The sequence below is a fragment of the Phytophthora ramorum genome (assembly GCF_020800215.1).
Source record: "Phytophthora ramorum isolate Pr-102 chromosome Unknown Phyram_PR-102_s0002, whole genome shotgun sequence".
Lineage (NCBI taxonomy): Eukaryota > Oomycota > Peronosporomycetes > Peronosporales > Peronosporaceae > Phytophthora > Phytophthora ramorum.
This window is the reverse complement of record NW_027150648.1, coordinates 3,072,090-3,090,690: the sequence shown is the minus strand read 5'-3', so window position 1 is coordinate 3,090,690 and position 18,601 is coordinate 3,072,090. Positions and strand designations below refer to the sequence as shown.

General features: G+C 55.3%; 5 protein-coding genes across 5 annotated transcripts; 2 read left to right on the top strand and 3 right to left on the bottom strand.

Moving 5' to 3' along the window:
- Window positions 1-2,131: 2,131 nt before the first annotated feature.
- KRP23_2432 (FYVE and coiled-coil domain-containing protein 1) lies at window positions 2,132-7,219 on the top strand (the record flags this gene model as incomplete). The annotated part of the gene is made up of 1 exon (XM_067887167.1): window positions 2,132-7,219. One exon carries the CDS (start codon window positions 2,132-2,134, stop codon window positions 7,217-7,219), a length of 5,088 nt encoding a protein of 1,695 aa, XP_067749779.1.
- A 1,105-nt stretch (window positions 7,220-8,324) lies between these two features.
- KRP23_2431 (3-ketodihydrosphingosine reductase TSC10) lies at window positions 8,325-9,826 on the top strand (the record flags this gene model as incomplete). The annotated part of the gene is made up of 7 exons (XM_067887166.1): window positions 8,325-8,442; window positions 8,515-8,630; window positions 8,719-8,949; window positions 9,018-9,289; window positions 9,373-9,410; window positions 9,470-9,512; window positions 9,589-9,826. 7 exons carry the CDS (start codon window positions 8,325-8,327, stop codon window positions 9,824-9,826), a joined length of 1,056 nt encoding a protein of 351 aa, XP_067749778.1.
- Window positions 9,827-10,020: 194 nt separating this feature from the next.
- KRP23_2430 (Protein sel-1-like protein 1) lies at window positions 10,021-12,879 on the bottom strand (the record flags this gene model as incomplete). The annotated part of the gene is made up of 1 exon (XM_067887164.1): window positions 10,021-12,879. One exon carries the CDS (start codon window positions 12,877-12,879, stop codon window positions 10,021-10,023), a length of 2,859 nt encoding a protein of 952 aa, XP_067749777.1.
- A 1,276-nt stretch (window positions 12,880-14,155) lies between these two features.
- On the bottom strand, window positions 14,156-17,260 carry KRP23_2429 (Cilia- and flagella-associated protein 251; the record flags this gene model as incomplete). The annotated part of the gene is made up of 1 exon (XM_067887163.1): window positions 14,156-17,260. The coding sequence occupies one exon, from the start codon at window positions 17,258-17,260 to the stop codon at window positions 14,156-14,158; it is 3,105 nt and encodes a 1,034-aa protein (XP_067749776.1).
- A 193-nt stretch (window positions 17,261-17,453) lies between these two features.
- On the bottom strand, window positions 17,454-18,191 carry KRP23_2428 (Synaptotagmin-9; the record flags this gene model as incomplete). Its single annotated transcript, XM_067887162.1, has 1 exon — window positions 17,454-18,191. The coding sequence occupies one exon, from the start codon at window positions 18,189-18,191 to the stop codon at window positions 17,454-17,456; it is 738 nt and encodes a 245-aa protein (XP_067749775.1).
- Between the last annotated feature and the right edge of the window lie 410 nt (window positions 18,192-18,601).

Below are 18,601 nucleotides of genomic sequence, written 5' to 3'. Positions count from 1 at the left end.
ACAGGCGTACTCGCTGCGCTCGAGGGGGAATGGTGACTCTCAACAATTACCGCTATGCAAAGTGACAAATGTATTCCTTTCGTAAAATATGCATTCACACGAAGTCACTGCCTACGCCCTCTCGAACAGCTGTCGGTACACTATATTCGCCGTGTACACTCCGTCTTCTTCCTCCCGCTCTGGATACTCGACCAACGCCTTGAATCTCGACCTCGACGTAACCCTTGACATGGCCACATACAGCTGACCGTGGGAAAAGCAAGGAGTCGCCAAGTACAGTCCCAGGTACTGCACCGTTTGTCCCTGCGCCTTGTTGATCGTCATGGCAAAGGCAGTCTGGATAGGAAACTGCCTGCGTCTCAGTCGAAATGGGAAATCGCGGATGTCGCCATCGCTGATGAACACGATGCGCGGGATCAACACATGCTGGCCTTGCCTGTCGCCGGCCATGATGGTGGCATGGATGACATGATCTTTGAGTTCGACGATTCGCAGGCGTGTTCCGTTGCACAACCCCAGGTCGGGATTTAAGTTCCGCATCATGATGATCGGCATCCCCTTCTTGAGTTTCAGCTTGTGGGGTGGGATGCCACTGATGTTCAGGGAGTCGAGCACCTCCTGCTCGAATAAGTTCCCGTCCTCGTCATCCTCCACTGAGTCCGTGGACACATATTCTCGAGCTGGTCCCGTCATGCGATCCGCTACGGCTTCGTTGATACGATGGACTATCGCGTTCGTGGTGGTGAGGATGGTGCGACTCGCAAAGTACTCGTCCGTTGCGACTTCCGAATTGTTGATGTCGGCGTACATCTCGTCGATCATGCGCCGCATACCTCGCGGAATAGCTCCCGGTCGGATCTTCTCGTCATCATCTGGATCACCGACGGGTTGTCGATGAGCATGTCACGTGGAATCTTGATGTAGTCATTTCCCAGATCATTGTGTACCTCGTGTCTCCCCTCTCCAACCTTCAACAGGTACTCGGAAAACGCAGCCATTTCTGCAGCACTATCGGACGTGGCAGCCGTGCGAACACGCATGTTCTCTGTCAGACGCACCTTCTGGAAAAGTGGCCACCGTTCGGATGACTTCAGGCATGCGTCGATTGTCTCTGTAGCCGATCCGCCCTTCACCACCTGCAGAATTTGCCTGGAATCTCCCTGAAACTCGACCACGTATGGGAATGAAAAGAAACGTTGTTAAAGGCGGTTTATTTTGTCCAATCAGCATCAGTGATTTTATTCGGCTACTTCCGATGTGGTGTAGTCCACACTACGCATTATAACAGCCAATCGCGCAGAGTCTCCACTATATAGCCAATGAGAGGGCTCGAATTATAGTATTGGCGAATGGGAGGGCCGCCTTCGCTGCGCTCGGCAGCTATTTATAGCCAACGGAAAGTCCGGATTTGCGTTACCCTCGAGGTGCGTACGGAATGACGGACAGACGGACAGGTTACTCTGTTACTTGTAGGAGATGCTCGGAATTGTTCAGCAAGTCGAGAGCAGCAGAAGCGTAGCCATCGCTTTCGCTGCTGCTGTTGTTCTTGAAGTGCACCAGCTTGCCTCACGGCGATCTCCAGTCACACTGACCAGCCACATGGCGGGCAAGACTGCCGACGCAATTGTGCCTCTCGGGCAGAGTCACGGGGTGGAGGCACCTGCTGTCGACTGGAGTGCCGCCCCGGAACGTTCGCAGGCCTCGGATCTGGTCTCCTCCAACGCGATTTCACCGAAAAAACTCGTGCCGCATGCAATAGCATAGCTCACACAAGAAAGCCGCGCCTCGCTGGCCACCGCGCGTCAACCATTGCAAACAATATCTTGACTCTCTACAGCAGCAGAGACCCAGCGAAAGTCAGAGAGAAGAAAGTAAAGGCTCGGCTCCGCACACAACAGAGAAGCATCTGCCGTCTTCGACAACCCCACAACTCAATCGTCGGCGGGAACAGCAGCTCCTTGTTTCGACCCCTCGTCCTCTCTCGGATAGGCCACGCGCTCGCTCTCCCCCCCTTGCCGCGCGCCTACCCTTCCGTGCTCACAACTCCACTTGCTGACTCTCGCGCTTCGGTCTCGCTTGTTCATTCGCTCCATTGGGCGAGTGGATCCCCAAGCAGAGCTCCGAGTTACCGATGGCAGGAAGTTCCGAGAAAGCGGCGGCTTCAGCTGCCGCTAGCACCAAAAACAACGGACTCAACTGCATCAAGTGCGGCCGCGACGTGTCCGAGGCCGACGCCTTCTGCATCTACTGCGGCACCAAGGTAAGCCTTTCGCTCTCGCAGCGCAAGGCTGCGCCCGTGCCGGCCCCGACCCCCGCAGCCAAGAAGCCCGAGGCCAAGCAGGCGGCCCCCAAGCCGGCTGCCACCAAACAGGCCGCTCCCAAGCAGGCCGCGCCCAAGCAAGCGGCCCCCGCTCCGGCCCAGGCCAAGCCTGCCGCCCCCAAGCAGGTCGAGGCCAAGCCCGCCACCAAGCCTGCGGCAGGTCCCCAGTCCGGCGGCCGACCGCCCACCAGCGGCCAGTCGACGGCCCCGTCCAGCGGCAACTCGGCCACCGCCCGGCCAGCCCCCATGCCCACGGCCGCGTCGGCGCCATCCCCGCAGAGGCGCTCTCAGCCTGCCTCCGCCCCCAAGCCGGCCCCGACGCCAGTCGCTCCGCGCGCGCAGAGCGAAGGCCGCATGAACGAGAACAGCGGCCGCGGCTCGCTGGACGGCGTGCCCTCCGACGTGGCCGGCCTCGAGAAGCTCTGGGTGCCCGACAACTTCAGCAGTGAGTGCATGGACTGCAAGACGCCCTTCGGCTTCCCCAAGCCGCGACGCCACCATTGCCGTGTGTGCGGCCTACTGTTCTGCCGCCCCTGCGTGAACCACAAGATCCAGGTGCCCGCCTCGTTCGGATACGGTAACGCGCAGCAGCGTTGCTGCCGCAACTGCATCACGGCGCTGCAGATGAAGGCTATCACGACGCCAGCGGATGTGTTCGCTCAGCGTCGCGGCCCCACGAGCCGCTCCATGTCTGGCCAGGAGAGCTACGACGTGTTGGGCGTGTCCAAGGATGCTTCCCCCGAGGAGATCGCAGCCAAATACAAGGAAAAATCGCGCTCCATGGACCCCACCAAGATTGAGGACCAGGAGACGCTCGAGAAGATCAACGACGCCTACCGCAATCTGCAGGACCCGAACGCCCGCAGTCGCAACGACTCGGAGCGAGCGCGCGACTCCAGTCTGTTGGGTGGTGAACCGACCAACCACTTTGTGTCGGACACGGCGCGTAGTGACCAGACCGAGTGCCAGGTCTGCTTCCGTCCGTTCAAGCTTGGCCGTCGCCAGCACCACTGTCGGCGCTGCACGCGCAGTGTCTGCAACCAGTGTAGCGTCGAGTCGAAGCCCATCCCTGAGCTCGGCTTCCCCGTGCCGGTGCGTCACTGCACGTCATGTAACGATAGCCCGCCCAAATTCATCAAACCGGTCATGGACCCTGTATCCAAGCCGCCTGCTGGCTTCGAGTACCTGACCAAGTTGGACATCCTCGTGAACGTCAAGACCAAGGCGAATGGCAACACGGCCGACGCTGATACGTACATGGTCAAGACGTTCTGCGAGCCGAGCGAGGCCGCCGCCAAGGCTGCCAACTACACGGTCACTGAGTCGGACCGCGCTGTCACGCACGAGTACCAGATCCACGAGGAGCGCAACTTTGCTGACTTCGAGTGGTTGTTCGTGAAGCTCGGCGACTTCTCCAACCCCAAGGCTCTGCCAAATTTCCCGGACAAGCGGACGCCTCGCGGTGACCGCGAGAAGGTGCTGCAGACGTTCCTGTACGGCTGCATGCTTCATCCGCTGCTGCGTGACGCCGACTGTCTGAAGGCGTTCCTGGCACTGCCCACTGACCAGCTTCGTCAGTTCCAGAAGAGCAACAAGAAGTCCCTGTACAACACCGACGAGTACAACACGCTGATCAAGTCTCTGCGTCTGGAGCTCGAGAAGGCGCAGATCCGTACCAAGGTCAACGCGCTGATCAACCGCCAGAAGGAGCAGAAGCAACGTCTTGCCCAGCAGGCTGCGCGTGCTGAGGAGCAGAAGAAGCGCGATGCCGCTCAAAACATCCGTCGCGAGCAGGCTGCTTTCCGTTTCAAGGCTCTCGAGGCTCGTAAGGAAACGCAGACTGAGCGTATGGAGCGCGAGAAGGAGCGCTACGAGAAGCAGTCGAGCACGACGCACATCCTGTTCTTCGATGTCGTGCGCGATCTTTCCGTCCGTAACACGGAGGAGGAGACGCGCATCAAGGAGAAGGTCGAGTTCACCAAGTCCAAGGACAGCTTCCAGCAGGACACTACCCAGTGGAACAACGACATGGCCCAGTGGTCGAAGCACCGTGCCGACTGGTCTGAGGCCCACAACCCGGCCGTGTCGAAGGATATTGCCAACGACTGGATCGTGCACTCATACGGTATTTTCCACTCGTCCAACGACCAGAAGAACAAGGTGCCGCGCGAGCTCATTGACTTGCACGCGCAGTTTGTAAAGATCCAGGAGAAGGAACCTGAGCTTCTTGAGGAGGAAGGTAACACCGTCGACGATGAGTGGATGAAGCTTGCCAAGGAGCGTGAGCACTGGACGAGCAGCCGTGCCAACATGAAGCGCGAGGACGAGATGTGCCGCGACGAGGACACCCGCTACAAGCAGGAGCACGATTACGTGCGCTTGGAGGCTGAGGCTCGCCAAAAGAAGGTCAAGACTATTGAGGCTGACCTGCTCGCGCTTAAGACGGAGATCAACGGCCGTACTCGCTCTATTGCTCAGCGTCGATCGCGCCACCAGGCCCTCGACGAGGAGTACGAGAAGGAGTGGCGTGTTATCCAAACCCAACGTATCGACACCACCAAGTCGCGACTCGACGAGCACTCGGCCCGCATCACGCGTGGCAAGAAGCGCACGGATGTCTTCAGCGACCAGCTGTCTCGCCAGACCAAGTCGCAGCGCATGCTGCTATTCAAGCGTGCTGCCCTTACGGAGGAGCGCAAGACGGACTGCAAGCTGTTCGATGAGCACCGCGAGGATTGCAAGAACACCCTGGACGAGGCCCGCAACGCTTTGATCATTACACCCGAGTATGTTGCCCGTCTTGAAGCGGACATGAAGGTCCGTGCAGGCGAGCTGCAGGCTGTGAAGGAAAGCAACAAGCGCATCCCACAGGAGGGTGGCGATACCGAGGTGGATGAGCGTGACGAGTTCATGAACGACGTGCGCCGTCGCCGTGCTCAGTTCCAGAAGGAGCTGAACGATCAGGCTGCTCAGCTTGAGACCGAGAACAAGCTTTGCACGACCCTGCTGGAGCGCATGAACCAGCACATCAAGAACCTCGAGGAGGAAGTTAAGAACGCCGCCGCGGAGGAGGAGATGATCTCCGAGTTCAACAAGCTGATCGATACAGAGACAAAGTTGTTGTCGGACGAGGAGGCCAAGCGCGAGGAGAAGAAGCGCCTCATCACGGAACTGATGAACAACGCTGGCAACTGGGTGCTGGACTCGTTGCACGAGCACTCGAACCGCAAGAAGGTTGAGGCGAACCGTCTGGTCAAGCAGGCTGTGCGTGCTGCTGACCTGCAGAAGCTGGTGCAGCACTTCACCCACCGTGTGATCGACCAGGAGGAGCGTATTATGCGTCAGAAGCAGCGCATCCTAAACGGCGAGCACAAGGTGGAGATGCTGAAGTCTTCGGAGAACTGGTATCAGTACGTCACTGGCCACGCCGTCGACCTAGGCAAGAAGGACATGAAGATCCTCGAGGCCGGCCGCAACGAACGCTCTGAAGATCTGAAGGAGTCTTCGCGTCTACAGAAGGACGACGAATCTGACATTAAGAGCGTCGTGAAGGAGCTCTCTACGAGCCGCACGTTCTCCAAGGACAAGGTGGAGAAGCGCGAAATCTGGGCCCAGGTGGAGGACGTGTACAGCGTGTCGAAGGTGCAGGAGAAGGATGAGGACATGATGATGACCTCGCAGATCCGCAGCCTGCTGCAGCAGCTTGCTGAAGCCTTCGAGATGCTGACGAACCGTCTGTTGGAGGAGGACGAGAGTCTGCAGCACGCTTCCACGCAGCTGGAGGGTGAGATCGACTCGATCAACGCGTTTATGGAGCGCATGGAGAGTGAGGAAAGCGCCCTGTGCGCCACGGAGAAGACGTCGCTTGCGAAGGAGTCCCAGGTGCGCCGCTCGGAAGCTGACCTGATCGAGCAGCGTGCTCGTGCTCTGATCGACAGCTACAAGCAAATGCAAGCCGAGCATATGAAGTACCCTGTTGAGCTCGGCAAGGTCAAGAGCCGTCGCTCCGAACGCGAGAAACCGATCCTGCCGCGTGAGGCTGAGCTTGAAGCCGCCAAGAAGCTGATCAAGAACCGCAACTACTACGACCGTAAGGCGTGTGCTGATTTCGCCAAACGCTTCAAGGTTGACCAGGAGATGAAGGAAGTGCGTGACGTGTTTGACTGGCTGAAGGTTGTGATCGAGCGTGACATCAAGCGTATGGAGAAATGGCTCGACTCGAGCCGCAAGGAGCGCAAGGAGGTCGAGAACCTTAAGGTGAAGGGCAAGGAAATTAACTGGGATGAAGACACCCTGGAACGTATCCCTGCGCTGAAGGAGATCCAGAAGAAGATGGCCCGTCAGAACGGCCCGTCGTCGAACCACAAGGGCAGCAACAGCGAGGCTAAGCTCGCTGACGCTGTGCACCCGTCGGAGCAGTGGATCGTGGAGCTTCTGAAGTTCAAGAAGAACATCGCCGAGATCGATACGAAGCTGTTGAAGGACATCAGTGTGACTGTGGATGCGGCGGTGAGCGAGGAGGACGTTGTGAACGCCAACCTGAAGAAGATGAAGACAGACAAGGAGTACGTGCTGAACAGCATTCGCTTCATTGACCAGGAGGAGGCCAAGGCCATCCGCAGCACCGGCAAGGGTGGTGTCCCTGGGCGCCACAGCCCTGGCTCCGAGAGCGGTAGCTTCTTGAGCGGCGATGAGCAGCCGACTCCCAAGGCCCGCACTCCTTCACCGAAGCCGGCCCGCAGTGCTTCACCGAACCCGGCGCGTACCCCGTCGCCGGCCCCGTCAAAACCGACCGTGTCTCCGCCCAAGACTTCCCCAGCAAAGTCAACCTCCTCACCTGCCCCGGCCCCGGCCCCCAAGCCGCGCCCCGTCGCAAAGCCTCGTTCGCAGGAGTTCTAGATAGAGAGAGAGGACTGTAAGGAGATTGGTGAAACGCGAGCGGCTTGATGGACTCCTCTGACGTCGGTATCTATGGGAAACACAAGCCGCTCCTAATGTTACTTGTTTTTATTCCCTTTTTCATTTCTTGTGTGCTTTTGGAAAATGTCCGGAATACCTTTTTTATTGTTCAGTTCGGCGTCCTGTATGTTGGCTGCGTTGTGGATCATTTGCTAGTCCTTACGTGTAGGAGTGGCATTGACTTGCTGGGACTAGTGTGGGTTCGTACGCGGAAACGGGACAGGCCTGGTGTACTACAACTTATAGGCGCATGACTTCCACTTATCAATGCACGTGCGGCCAGCCTCGATTGCTCAAGCTTTGCTGGTTCGGTAATTCGAAGTGTTGAATCTTCACTTGCCGGAGTACGTTGGCAAGTCGAAGGTGGAGTTTCGCGCCGAACATCATCGGATCGCACCCCAAACGCTATTCGGTTGCACGGGGGCAACACAACTAACGCAGCAGCGACGAACCTGCAAAATGACGAGGTATTCTATCATCGGATCACGAAATGCGTTATAACGCTAAAAAGAGTCACCAATTTTGAGTGGTTTTCCAGTTGCTTAGACTCCAAAACAATTTCCGCGTTACATGTATGAAAGACAGTGAGCGAAGCCAAGTGGAAACACTCAAGACAGCAAATTGGTGCCGAAGCGTACAGCTAGCCAATCTTGCGCACATGTACCGACAAGTACAGATGCCCCCCCGCAAATTTGCAAAGGTCGGACCAATAAAGACTGCGGGGTTGCAAGGTTCCCTCAGGTGTCATAAGTACTGAGTTACTCTGAATTTATTGTTTGTATGTGCAGGAAGCTTCCCGTAGCGCGACATTTTCCCACCAACTTGCATCTACCTCAGTACTTTCCAGATGACCAGTTTCAAATCCCATGCATATCTGAACTACCTGTGCGAGGTAAATTGCTGCTTGCAGTTGCAAATTTGCCGAGGACATCTATACTGACTTAGGATTGGCGATGTTGTCCTTATGCAAACTGCCTTTACCTGGCCCACATCATAGGTACACCATTCTGAACTCTTCAGAAACCGGCCCGCCACTCCTCTGACGATGGCGCTCGGGTGGATCGCCCCCATCGTCCTTGTGGGCCTCTGCGTGCTCTCGTGGTTCTGGTCGCTGCTCACGGCGCCGCGCTTCAACGTTCGCGGGCTGCACGTTATGCTTACTGGTATCGTGTACTGTTAAAGTGTCAGCTAGAATAGTTAAACTGTACCAACCATTGCGTTATACTGCTTACCAGGCGCTGAGAACCCGCTGGGACTGGCAATCGCCAAGAAGTACATCAAAAAGGGAGCTAAAGTGTCGCTTATTGGGCCTTCAATGGAGGCTCTGAAGGCGGTGCAGAGTGATCTCCAAGTGAGTTGATATCGGAGAGTTTCGTGTTTTCATAACCTACTTTTTGAGTCTAAATATTTTTGTGCCTATATTATTTGTTGCAATGTAGAAGGTGGCAGGGGAGGAAGCTACAGTGTTCGTGTTCGAGTGCGAGCTCGTAGATGTGGAGCACGTGGACCAAGCTGTGGCGGAGGCCAATGCTTTCCACGGGCGACCTACAGACCACATTGTCTACGCTGCTAGTAGACGCATCAAGCCCGGATACTTCTGGGAGCAAGATCTTCCACTGATGAAGGAGGCCATGGACGTTAATTACTACGGCGCTGTCGTGCTGGTCAAGGTAATAGGCTGCAATCGTTTCTTAGAGTGGAAAAAGGTGCTAACTGTGTGACTTTGGAATAACGTTAGGCTGTGCTGCCGACGATGATTGAAGCCAAGGTCCGGGGCCGCATTGTGTTTGTGAGCAGCGTGGACAGCCTCGAGTTTCCTGTGGGTTGCGGTGCGTGCAGCGGCACGAAGAGTGCGATTCGCGGCCTGGCGGACAGCTTGCGCAACGAGTTGCTGTTGTACAACATCTCGGTGGCCGTCTTTTATCCGGGCACATCGTCATTTAACCTCTTGGACACTGCAACGGGGTTCAAATCTGTATCAAGCTCGAACCAGGGTTCAGAGGAAACAAGGTGCTATACTATTGGGTTTTGAACAACTACAAGGCTGAGCTTACCGACTTGACAATTGTGCTTTTGTCGCTGGTACAATTTAGCACTCCTCCGGGTGTGAACGAGGGCCACATCACTACGGGTAGGTGCTTCGACAGTTTTCATCCTTTTTCTTCTATTGTGCTGATGTTGATATCCTAGGCTACTCGACATTTGAAGACCAAAGTCTGGCAACTACGAAAGCGTGAGTCGTTCCTGTTTTACGTTCTGGTTGTAGGATAACACTAAAACACTGTATTTCTGGTCTTTTTCCGATTCAGATCTGACAAGAGGGCCCAGATTCTCATTAACGGTCTTTGGTTCGGCCAATACTCAATCACGACCACGTGGAATGGCTTTCTGCTGCGAATGCTTGCAAATGGCGTTGAACCGCGGAACAACACATTCCTGGAGTGGATTTTCATCTTCTTCGTGGGAGGGTACCACTACTTAAGGCAGAAGGTGAAGGAGGCCTCAATTAAGGCACCCGCCCGTGCTGGCACGGCAGCTCATGTCTAAAAGCCACTCGTTAGGACCATCACCGAGCAATAACCCCATTGGGGTTGCCTACTGTACTTTGGACATGTGGGTAACCTCGTGTATTCGCCAACAAAATACCAATGGAGTTACGAGTGGAGCATTACAGTGTCATTGTGGCTTAACCAAATGTTTGTGCTATCGATACGATGATATTGTACTCTGCTGCTGCAGAGTTAGTTGTTTGGTGGCGGAAATTCGACGATCTTGAGCTGCACACCTTCCGCGTTGGGAATAGTACGGTCTCCATTCATAACTCGGTTTGTTGCTTGGTTCGAATTGCTGCGTCCACTATTCACACTGTGTGTACTGCTGGACGCTGATGCACCATGGAGCTTGTAGCGCAAGTGGACCAGCAACCCCCGCGTACCCACTTCGTCGTATTGTTCCAGCATGAGCACACTGACCTCCTTCACGTTCTTGCGCGACTTCCATAGCCGGAAGTGGACGATCTGCCCCGAGAAAGCTCTGGAGTTGGGAGGGCTCATTCCGTAGATACGTCCGAGGCTACTCCCGACTGCAAGGAATTGCGATGAAGATGATCCGTCATTGCTCGATTCTTCCTTTCGACTGGGCGATGCTGGATGTGGGCGGAAACTGAGCACTTGCTTCACTTTAGCATTCAGCACGAGCGTGGCCGTCTGATACGTTGCGTCGAACGTGACGGCTACATGATTCCAGGTGTGAGGACTCAGCGGTGCATTGGGAAAGCTGAGCACAAGTTCTGGAAGTTGTTTATCAACCAAGGAAAACTTCCTGAACCGCAGCATCCAGCAATCATCAGCAGTTTCTGTAGCAGGAAGCAGCTCAAGTTGGAAATTATCAAGCGCATCCACCAACGTTATCACCTGCTGCTCGTCATTTCTAGCTGAAAATTCATCGACACGGAGCCACGTCTCGATTGTGAAGTCCTGTTGCTCCAGCGGCAGGTCGCCTCGGGCTAGTTCAAGATACACCCGTGATTGATCACCCAAAAACTGCAGAGCTACAGCATATTCGTGCGGATCACTCCTGGTAGCAGCTCTGACGAGAGCTGCAGAATCTGCAAGTGTGTTTGTCTGCTGCTGAAAAGCGCTCCCGTGAGTGTCGAGCGCCGAAACATCGCTTGACGTAAGGGCTGGTCCTTCTTCTACACCCTGGGCCATCCTTGATGAGGAAATATCTTCAGTTGAGGCAGTTGCCTCATCACTGCGCTGTGTAATTGTCAACCAAACACATCGCACTGTCTCGGCAACTTGGCTAAACATTGTTTGGACGCGTAGCTTGAACTGCAGTAGCACCATGACAATGCGTAAGGACGGCTCCTTTTCACCCGCAAGGTGATAGTAAAGCGTAGCTCGCTCTGGCGAAATGAACGACACCCCGAGACCATGCTCGTGCATGTACCCCACACTGAAAAGCGCTCGCGCGCTTGTGCCAGCACTCACCAGGTCTGCATGTTGATAGTGCCTTAGCGCAACAGTATAGTCTTCATCTTGGTAAGCACTGTCACCCATACGCAACAGCGCGTCAATGCTGTCTTGCTCAAAGGCACGATTCACAAGTCGAGCATATAAGCGTTCAAGCAGCTTTGAGTCACGGATAGAGGGAGTGCCAAATACTTGTCGCTGAACACGTTCAATCAGCCAGACAGCATTGTTCTGCGCGACTTCATAACCCATTTCAGCAGCAATCAAGTACAGCTCCAGCGCTAGCGCCCAGTTGCCTCGTTGCGCGTGGGTCAGCGCTTGTGTCATCAATGTTGTTCCTTCTCGTGAGTATTCGGCCACGCGCTTATAGAGCTCAACAACTTCTTGACACGATGTACTGCTCGTGGTTGCACCTCCAATGGTGTGAATCTGCCGCTGCTTGAGTCGAGCAAGCTGGAAAAGCGACTTGAGATGGCCAACGTGTGCCGCCGCAACGAGATACTCTTTTGCCCGTGACGAAAGGTGAGACCCGAGCTCCAAGAAAGACATGCCCGTATTGTAGACACCTTCGGCATGACCTGCGTTAGCTGCAACTTTGAAAAGGTTGCGAGCTCTGTCAGGATCGACAGGCATGTCACCAATGCCGCGCGAGAAAATAACACCGAGGCCATTTGCTGCTTCACCGCTAGGATTTCCTTCCGATGCGTTCAATGCAGCTTCGTAGAGCTCTACAGCTCGTGAGGCGTTGGATTTGCACCCTGCAAGTCCGTAGGCGTACACGTGACCGAGAAGAGCCTGAGCCTTGATGCTGCCCATTTCAATTGAGCGCTCCAGAAATCGTAGTGCCTCACGTTCACGAGCAGCGTGTTCTTCAAGATCAGACATAGCTGTAACACCGTACAGGTCGCTGAACAAGGTGATGCTAGCCGACTGAACCATCACGTCGGTGTTGCGGAGGTCAGCAGCACGCTGTCTAAGATACTCAGCTCTGTTGAAGTCTTCTGCCGGGTTGAGATCGCCATGATATCGGGCACCCTCGGTCTCGGAAAGCCTTGCAGGTTCAGGAAAGGCATACAGCTGAAGCTTCTGGTCATTCTGCTGGGTAACGACTCGATCCGCGGCGAACTTGTAGTGCCTCATAGCTGCCGTACAGGACTTCCTTGAGCCGTAGCCGTGTAAGGCGCGATAACCAAGCGCCATGGAAGCACCGATCGATTGTCCACGAGTAGCAAACGCGTAGTATAATTGAGCACCTGCACTGTCATCAGAGGCAGCTCGCAGAGCACCTAGGAGGAACTGTGCTTGGGAACTGCCGTGCCCAGCACTAGCTTGGAGAAAGAGCTCTGCATGAGTCGCATTGTGCGGCACTGAGCCGTCCTCGAAGAGATGCAGTTCGCCAATTTGCAGCAGTAGCTCTCGACGGTCTTCACGGACAAGTTGCTTGAACAGTGGGAGTGAAGTCGTCAGCTCCGGAGGACCTTCAAGCAAGTCTTGGATGGTTATGCCATCTTGTTGCTCAGCTGAAGTCGCAAGTTCACCCAACGCGCGACGAATATCCGATTCACGAGCAGCTTCAGCTGCGACCCAGCATGCCAACAGCAGCAAGAAGGCAATGAACTTCACCATCCTTCTCGTCTTGACAACAAGCCTTCCTTTTGACGACTGAACTCGTGCACGCGTTTGCTTTTGTGGTGGAGAGCATCTTCGTGCTGTTGTTGCAAGATATGTGGTAGCCAATTTGAGACCAAGCCACCCGTGCGGTGGGTGGATAGATACCGTACCTGCTGTTCATGAGTGAACATACATCCCTCAACTCAACTTCTCTCGTGGTCATATGCCATCACGACACACGGTAAACAGCTCGTCACTCACCTCTCCCTGGTTGGGTGTGAATGCCTTCCTGCCTCTCCCAGTCACTCATAACTATGAAGCTTGTAGTTCACTTGGCCCATGCACCTCACCAAAAAGGTAGCCATTTTACGACCAGCGAAAGGCACCGTCGCTTCAAGGTCTCGTCAAGGAGACGAAGGACTTTTTATCGAATTCACGTTGCGTTGGTCTTCTGGAAGCATTGCGTGCACTTCTGTGTGGGAAGGGAGGCCACCCAACTGGCTGCCACAACAAAGGCAATCCGAGCGTCTTCAGCTGTTGCAGTTCGTAACTTTCTCTCCCACTCATAAGCTCCTCTTTCGCGAAGTCTACTACTTTCGCTCACTTCTGCGTTTACCCTGGCATTGTCGGGTCTTATACGCCCCAGCTTCAATTCCAACGTGTCCAGTCCTCCATGCCTTCTACACGGAAAGAAAAGGAACGCTGGTCCGTTCTCGACGGAGACCTTTCGCGTCGACGCCGCAGTGCCCGGGTCGTGATCGATCACGTCCTTGATCGACTCGTCGACATCTTCGACTTCCCACTCGAACCGAACGCAGTAAGTTCACTGTCTGCTCCATCTCCGACGCCAAGGAAATTGACTGCTTCGACAACTGGGGATACGTATACGACCATGGACGGTAGTTGCTCGCCGTGCTCTAACAACAGCGAGAGCTCTGTCAACGAGAAGCGCCAGGTCTCAATGGCTGATCGACTGCGTGAGTTGTGGCTCAGCTCCATTTGCACAGGGTCTTCCAAGACGACGACACGGAGGTCAGTAGCAATTTGTAACGATTCAGTTGCGAGCAACTACGCACCGACTAAGGAGTTGAGGGACCCCTGGCTGCCACCAACAAGTACAATAACCCCAAAGGCCTCCGGAGGTGATCCCTGGCTCGAGTGTGACGAACAAGACCGAGTGCTGGAGTGTGGCTACCAGTGCTTAGCTGACGAAGCTTCCATTTGAAAATCAATATCAATATACATGTACGCAGATATCTTCGTCCACTTTCACTACATGTAGATACTGCTGCTAGCGTCCAGCTTCATCTCCTTCAGGGTGCTCATAGTCGTCAAAGCCTAGTACCTTGTCCGCAAAACTGAGTGCCGTGTATTGCGAACCCATAACCAGACCGCCTGCACCCGTTACAAGCAGTGCAGCTAAGCAGCTACGCAACTCTTCTTCGCTCATATGCTCACCGGAGTGCAGTAGCCGGGCTTCGAGCTGGTCCCATTGTAGTGTTGCTGGCCCATCGACCACATTGTCACCAATCGCGTTTGAGCTTCTCGACACGGAAGCAAGTATCTTGAAAGCGCGCTCGATCTGTGCCTTGCCAACTCCGAATACTGGTCGATGGTTAACGTACAGCTTGATGAAGTCATGCAGCCCGATACTTTCAACCGGCCGAGACGTCTCGGTAAAACGTGAATAGCGAACTTCGCTCACCATGTGCTGGATCTCTTCGTCTGTGGGGTAATAGCCCAGCGCACGCATGGCGTTTGGTATCTCACGCAGCGGAATTTGAGCAGTGATCTCGCGGGCAGCGGTGGCATCCTCGCCTTGGACACGAAGCTGGGCCAAGTAGAAGTAGTCGATTATCTCATGGTAAAATGACCCCTCACGGCCACCTTCCAGCAGTGCCAGGTATGGTGCTAGAGCCACATCGTCTTCGCCCAGCTCGTTCTTTGCTGAAGTACGTGTATCTTCATCACCAAGGTCATCCCCCAACTGCTCCTCAATACTGCGAGGAGTGCCCCGAGCCTCCAGTAGGTCTAACTGATGAGTGTGAATTTCCCACATATTCACCACAAGATCATCCCCACCGGCAGTGAGCAAGTGACTCCCATCAAAGGTGACATCGACGTTGCTGATTTTGCCTGGATGGGCAATGAGCCCCATGGCCTTGTGCGGATTGCCATCGAGAGGGAGCTTTAGCAGTCCGACAACCTTTTCGTGCGTACTGTAGACACAGTACCGCTCCGCTACGCCACCGGTAGCCTCAGCAGCTATTTGGTCATCCTCTCGAAGCGGTACAGGAACCAATCTGTTGATAGGTCCACCGTATGAAGGACCTAGTGTTGTCTTCCGGCACGTCTGGTTGCCTGTATTCCACTGCTTCAGCTTGTACTCATCGTTAACCACGATAACCAAGTCCTCTTGCACACCACGCAGCTCGGGGTGCCAACAGCACGCAGTCGGTACAGCACTTTGCTCTACACGTGTTGGGGCATTCTTGAGAACGACACCATCCAGGATACTTGACCGCTCCAGGCAGTACTCAGCTAAGGTGCGATCTTCACTTACGGATACCAACACGGGTTGCCCGTCGCCATCCCTCGAGAACTCGAGTCCAGTTACGGGCTTTGAGTGAGCTCGGCAGCGGCCCAAGTATACCCATTCATCAGCGTCGTCAGAGCCATCGGGGTTAGATGTAACTTGCTTGGCGCGCCACATACCGAGAAACAAGTTGGCGTCTAGTGCCACGAAGAGCGATGAATCAGGACTAACTAACACATCCGTGATAGCAGCTTTTCCAAGCCGAAACGAAGCTAGATCATCGAGCCGATGTCCATGCAGCACTTTCACGATACCGCTGGTGAAGCCAACTACGAGCTTTCGGCCATCGCGAGCAAATGTGAGGCACTGCGGACGGAGCTTCTCTGATTCAAAGCGTCGTACCATGATGAGCCTCTTAGCCGCGTAGTCCCACAGCTGCACCACCCCCGAGTAGGAGCTGAGAGCAAGCTGAGGAAGTCTTGGATGCGCAGCAAGTCCATGAATGGAGTCGTTGATCCCCTGCATGAGCAGTGTACCTCGTCGCCGCTCAGGCTCATGCTCAGCAAATAGCCCCGCACTCATACCAACGATGAAAGCCGAGGCTGTAGATACAATAAACTCAGGAACGTGGAAGGACTCGCTGTCTGCATCGTCCCCACCTGCACGACCGAGGTTGCTGTCAGCATCGCCATTAGTTGCATTCGCAGGAAGAGCAAACGACACACTTGTGACCGGACCAGCATTCATGTCTTCAAACCAGGCCACCAAACGGAAGTCGAAGTCATAAAAGCGAACAGCACCATCACTCGAGCCAATAACAAGATAGCCGTCCATATCTACGAGAGCGGTTAATGCTACCTTGCGCTGTGGCTCAGCACCACCCGCGAGCCGCACAATTTTGACCGCCTTTCGCTCAGGAAAACTCCCTGCGGGAGTCTCAGCACCATTATCGCTTTGAACGGCATCCCAAAGCACGAGATCGCCGTCTTCTGTTCCAGTGAGTGCTTGCGCAGAGTCTGGCACAAACAGTGACTGCGTGAAGGCCCCCACCACCTGGCGAAAATCTTTCTGCGCCAGCGACGGAGAGTAGAAGAGCAACGTGCGCGCTGCCCAGCTCCAAAAGATCACTCGCTGACGGCCTGTCGTGACTAGTTCTCGAACGTCGTACGTGTTGAAGCGCACAGCGTGCTGCACGTCTTCTGTGGCTACAAGTGACGAGTACAAAGGCTTTGATACTGCTGCCCCGCTCGCTGGGGCGGCCCACTCCCAGACTGCCAGCTCTTGATCAAATCGCTTTCGCGCTGTATTCTTTGCCTCTGTAGTCTCACGTCCGTTTTCATCTTCACGGTTGACAGCACTCAGCGTAACCAGGAAGAGCGCGTCGGGCGAGATGTCAATAGCTTGGACGCCGTTCGCGTGTGGTCGAAATATGGTTCGAATCGGGTTACCCGACTGAGCGTCCCAAACGACTAGCATCGACTCGTGACCGCGGTCAGCCGTGACAACCCATCGCTTATCCTCACTGACAACGCAACAAGATATGGGGTGGCAATGACCTTGTAGAAGTCGTTGCTGACGGCGGGCATAGTCGTAAATGACACCGGTGTGAGCAGCCGCATAGAATACAGCACGACGCGAGCCTGCCGATAGACTGTGCACGCCGTTGATCAAATCCTTCTGAAAGCCGAAAGTCCAAGCCAATCGCAGTGCGTTGCCACCTGCCGCAGCAATGTCCTCTCCAGCTTGAGCACTTGAGGCGTTGGGGTTGGGTTCGACATCCTTTTCGCGCTGATCGGCCTCAGCGTTAGCCTCATCCAGTTGCTGCTCAACCACCTCCGCTTCGGACGTCTCCAAGGCCATGACTTCACGTCGCGCTTTGATAGTAGCAGCACTCAAATAACAATGCGGGAAGGCACACTCGAGATCCGTTTCTCGCCAAGGCGTCGCCTCATCAATCCTGGATCCACCTCATGAAAGGACAGCTCCAAAAATGATCTGCTAGCACAACAAGACAGCAACGATCAATATCACTTACATACATTCAATTTCCCTCTCAGAATGCGGCCCCAGAGTCGCTGTCGCGCTTGAATGTGTTCTCCCACAGACGACGTCTCACGAAACTGAAGGCCGGTTTATTCGGCGTCCAAGGCCCCGCGAAGGTCTTGGCGTACGACCAGCCCTGCGTGTCACCGCGGTTGGAGCAGTACTGCCAGCCGGCGCCTGTCATATTGGCAGGCGCGCGTGGTGCCACCTCGCTGAACGTGTCGGACGTCATCGAGTCGTCGTACGCCGACCACTGGCGCCGCTCCTTGGTCTTCGTGGGCTTCCAGCCGCTGCCCATAGACCAGCTCTCGTTCTCCCACACGTACACGCGGCGCTCCTGGTCGTCCACGCGCTTGAGACACATCTCCAGCAGCAGCGTGCTATTGCGCTTCTGGCCCGAGAACTCGCTGGCCACCGAAAGCGGGTAGTTCTCGAGCGTCGACACGTCCATCTCGTCCGCGAACTTGGCAACGGGTATAACGAGCGTGCCTAGCAGGTCGTCTGGGTTCAAGGTATCCATGTCGTACACTTCCACGTTAAGTACGGCGCTGGCGGCGTCCGGGATTGGGAACACGTAGTGCTCGGGAGGGTCCCACACCGGGTTGAGCGTGTTCTTGAGGCACGGGCTGCGGTGCTTGACGCCCTGCAGCTTGAAGATCACGTACGGATCGCTCTTGCCGCCCGCGAGGCTGAAGTCGCTGGACGGCAGGTCCGAGGCGCCGCGCAGCGTCACGTGCAGGAAGGGCATCGACACTGCTGGACGAGTGCGCAGAATGCGGAATGGAAGGATTGGCACGGCGGTGCCGACGTATGCGGGATTTGCTAAGTGCGACAGTCAGTAGGGACGGAGAGAGGTAGGGGCATGTTTGGGATACGGACAAAAGAGCTTGTGGATAGAGGAAGGAGAAAATTTGCTGTTAGGTGCGGTCATTAAAGTGGAGATGTGGCTGTGGGTACATTTTGTTTTTTCTATCGTCCGTCGCGCTGGCTATTGGTGGGCGGACCAATGCAGAGCAATGACATGCCAGTTGCGATCACATCTTGCTCGGCAACAGACAGCTGCGGACAGGAAACCAACCATCCTGTTGGCGAGCTGTACGGCAGCAAGATTTTGCTGTGCGATCCGACAGGATGGAAGCTCTCTGCCGGTCGGTCTCC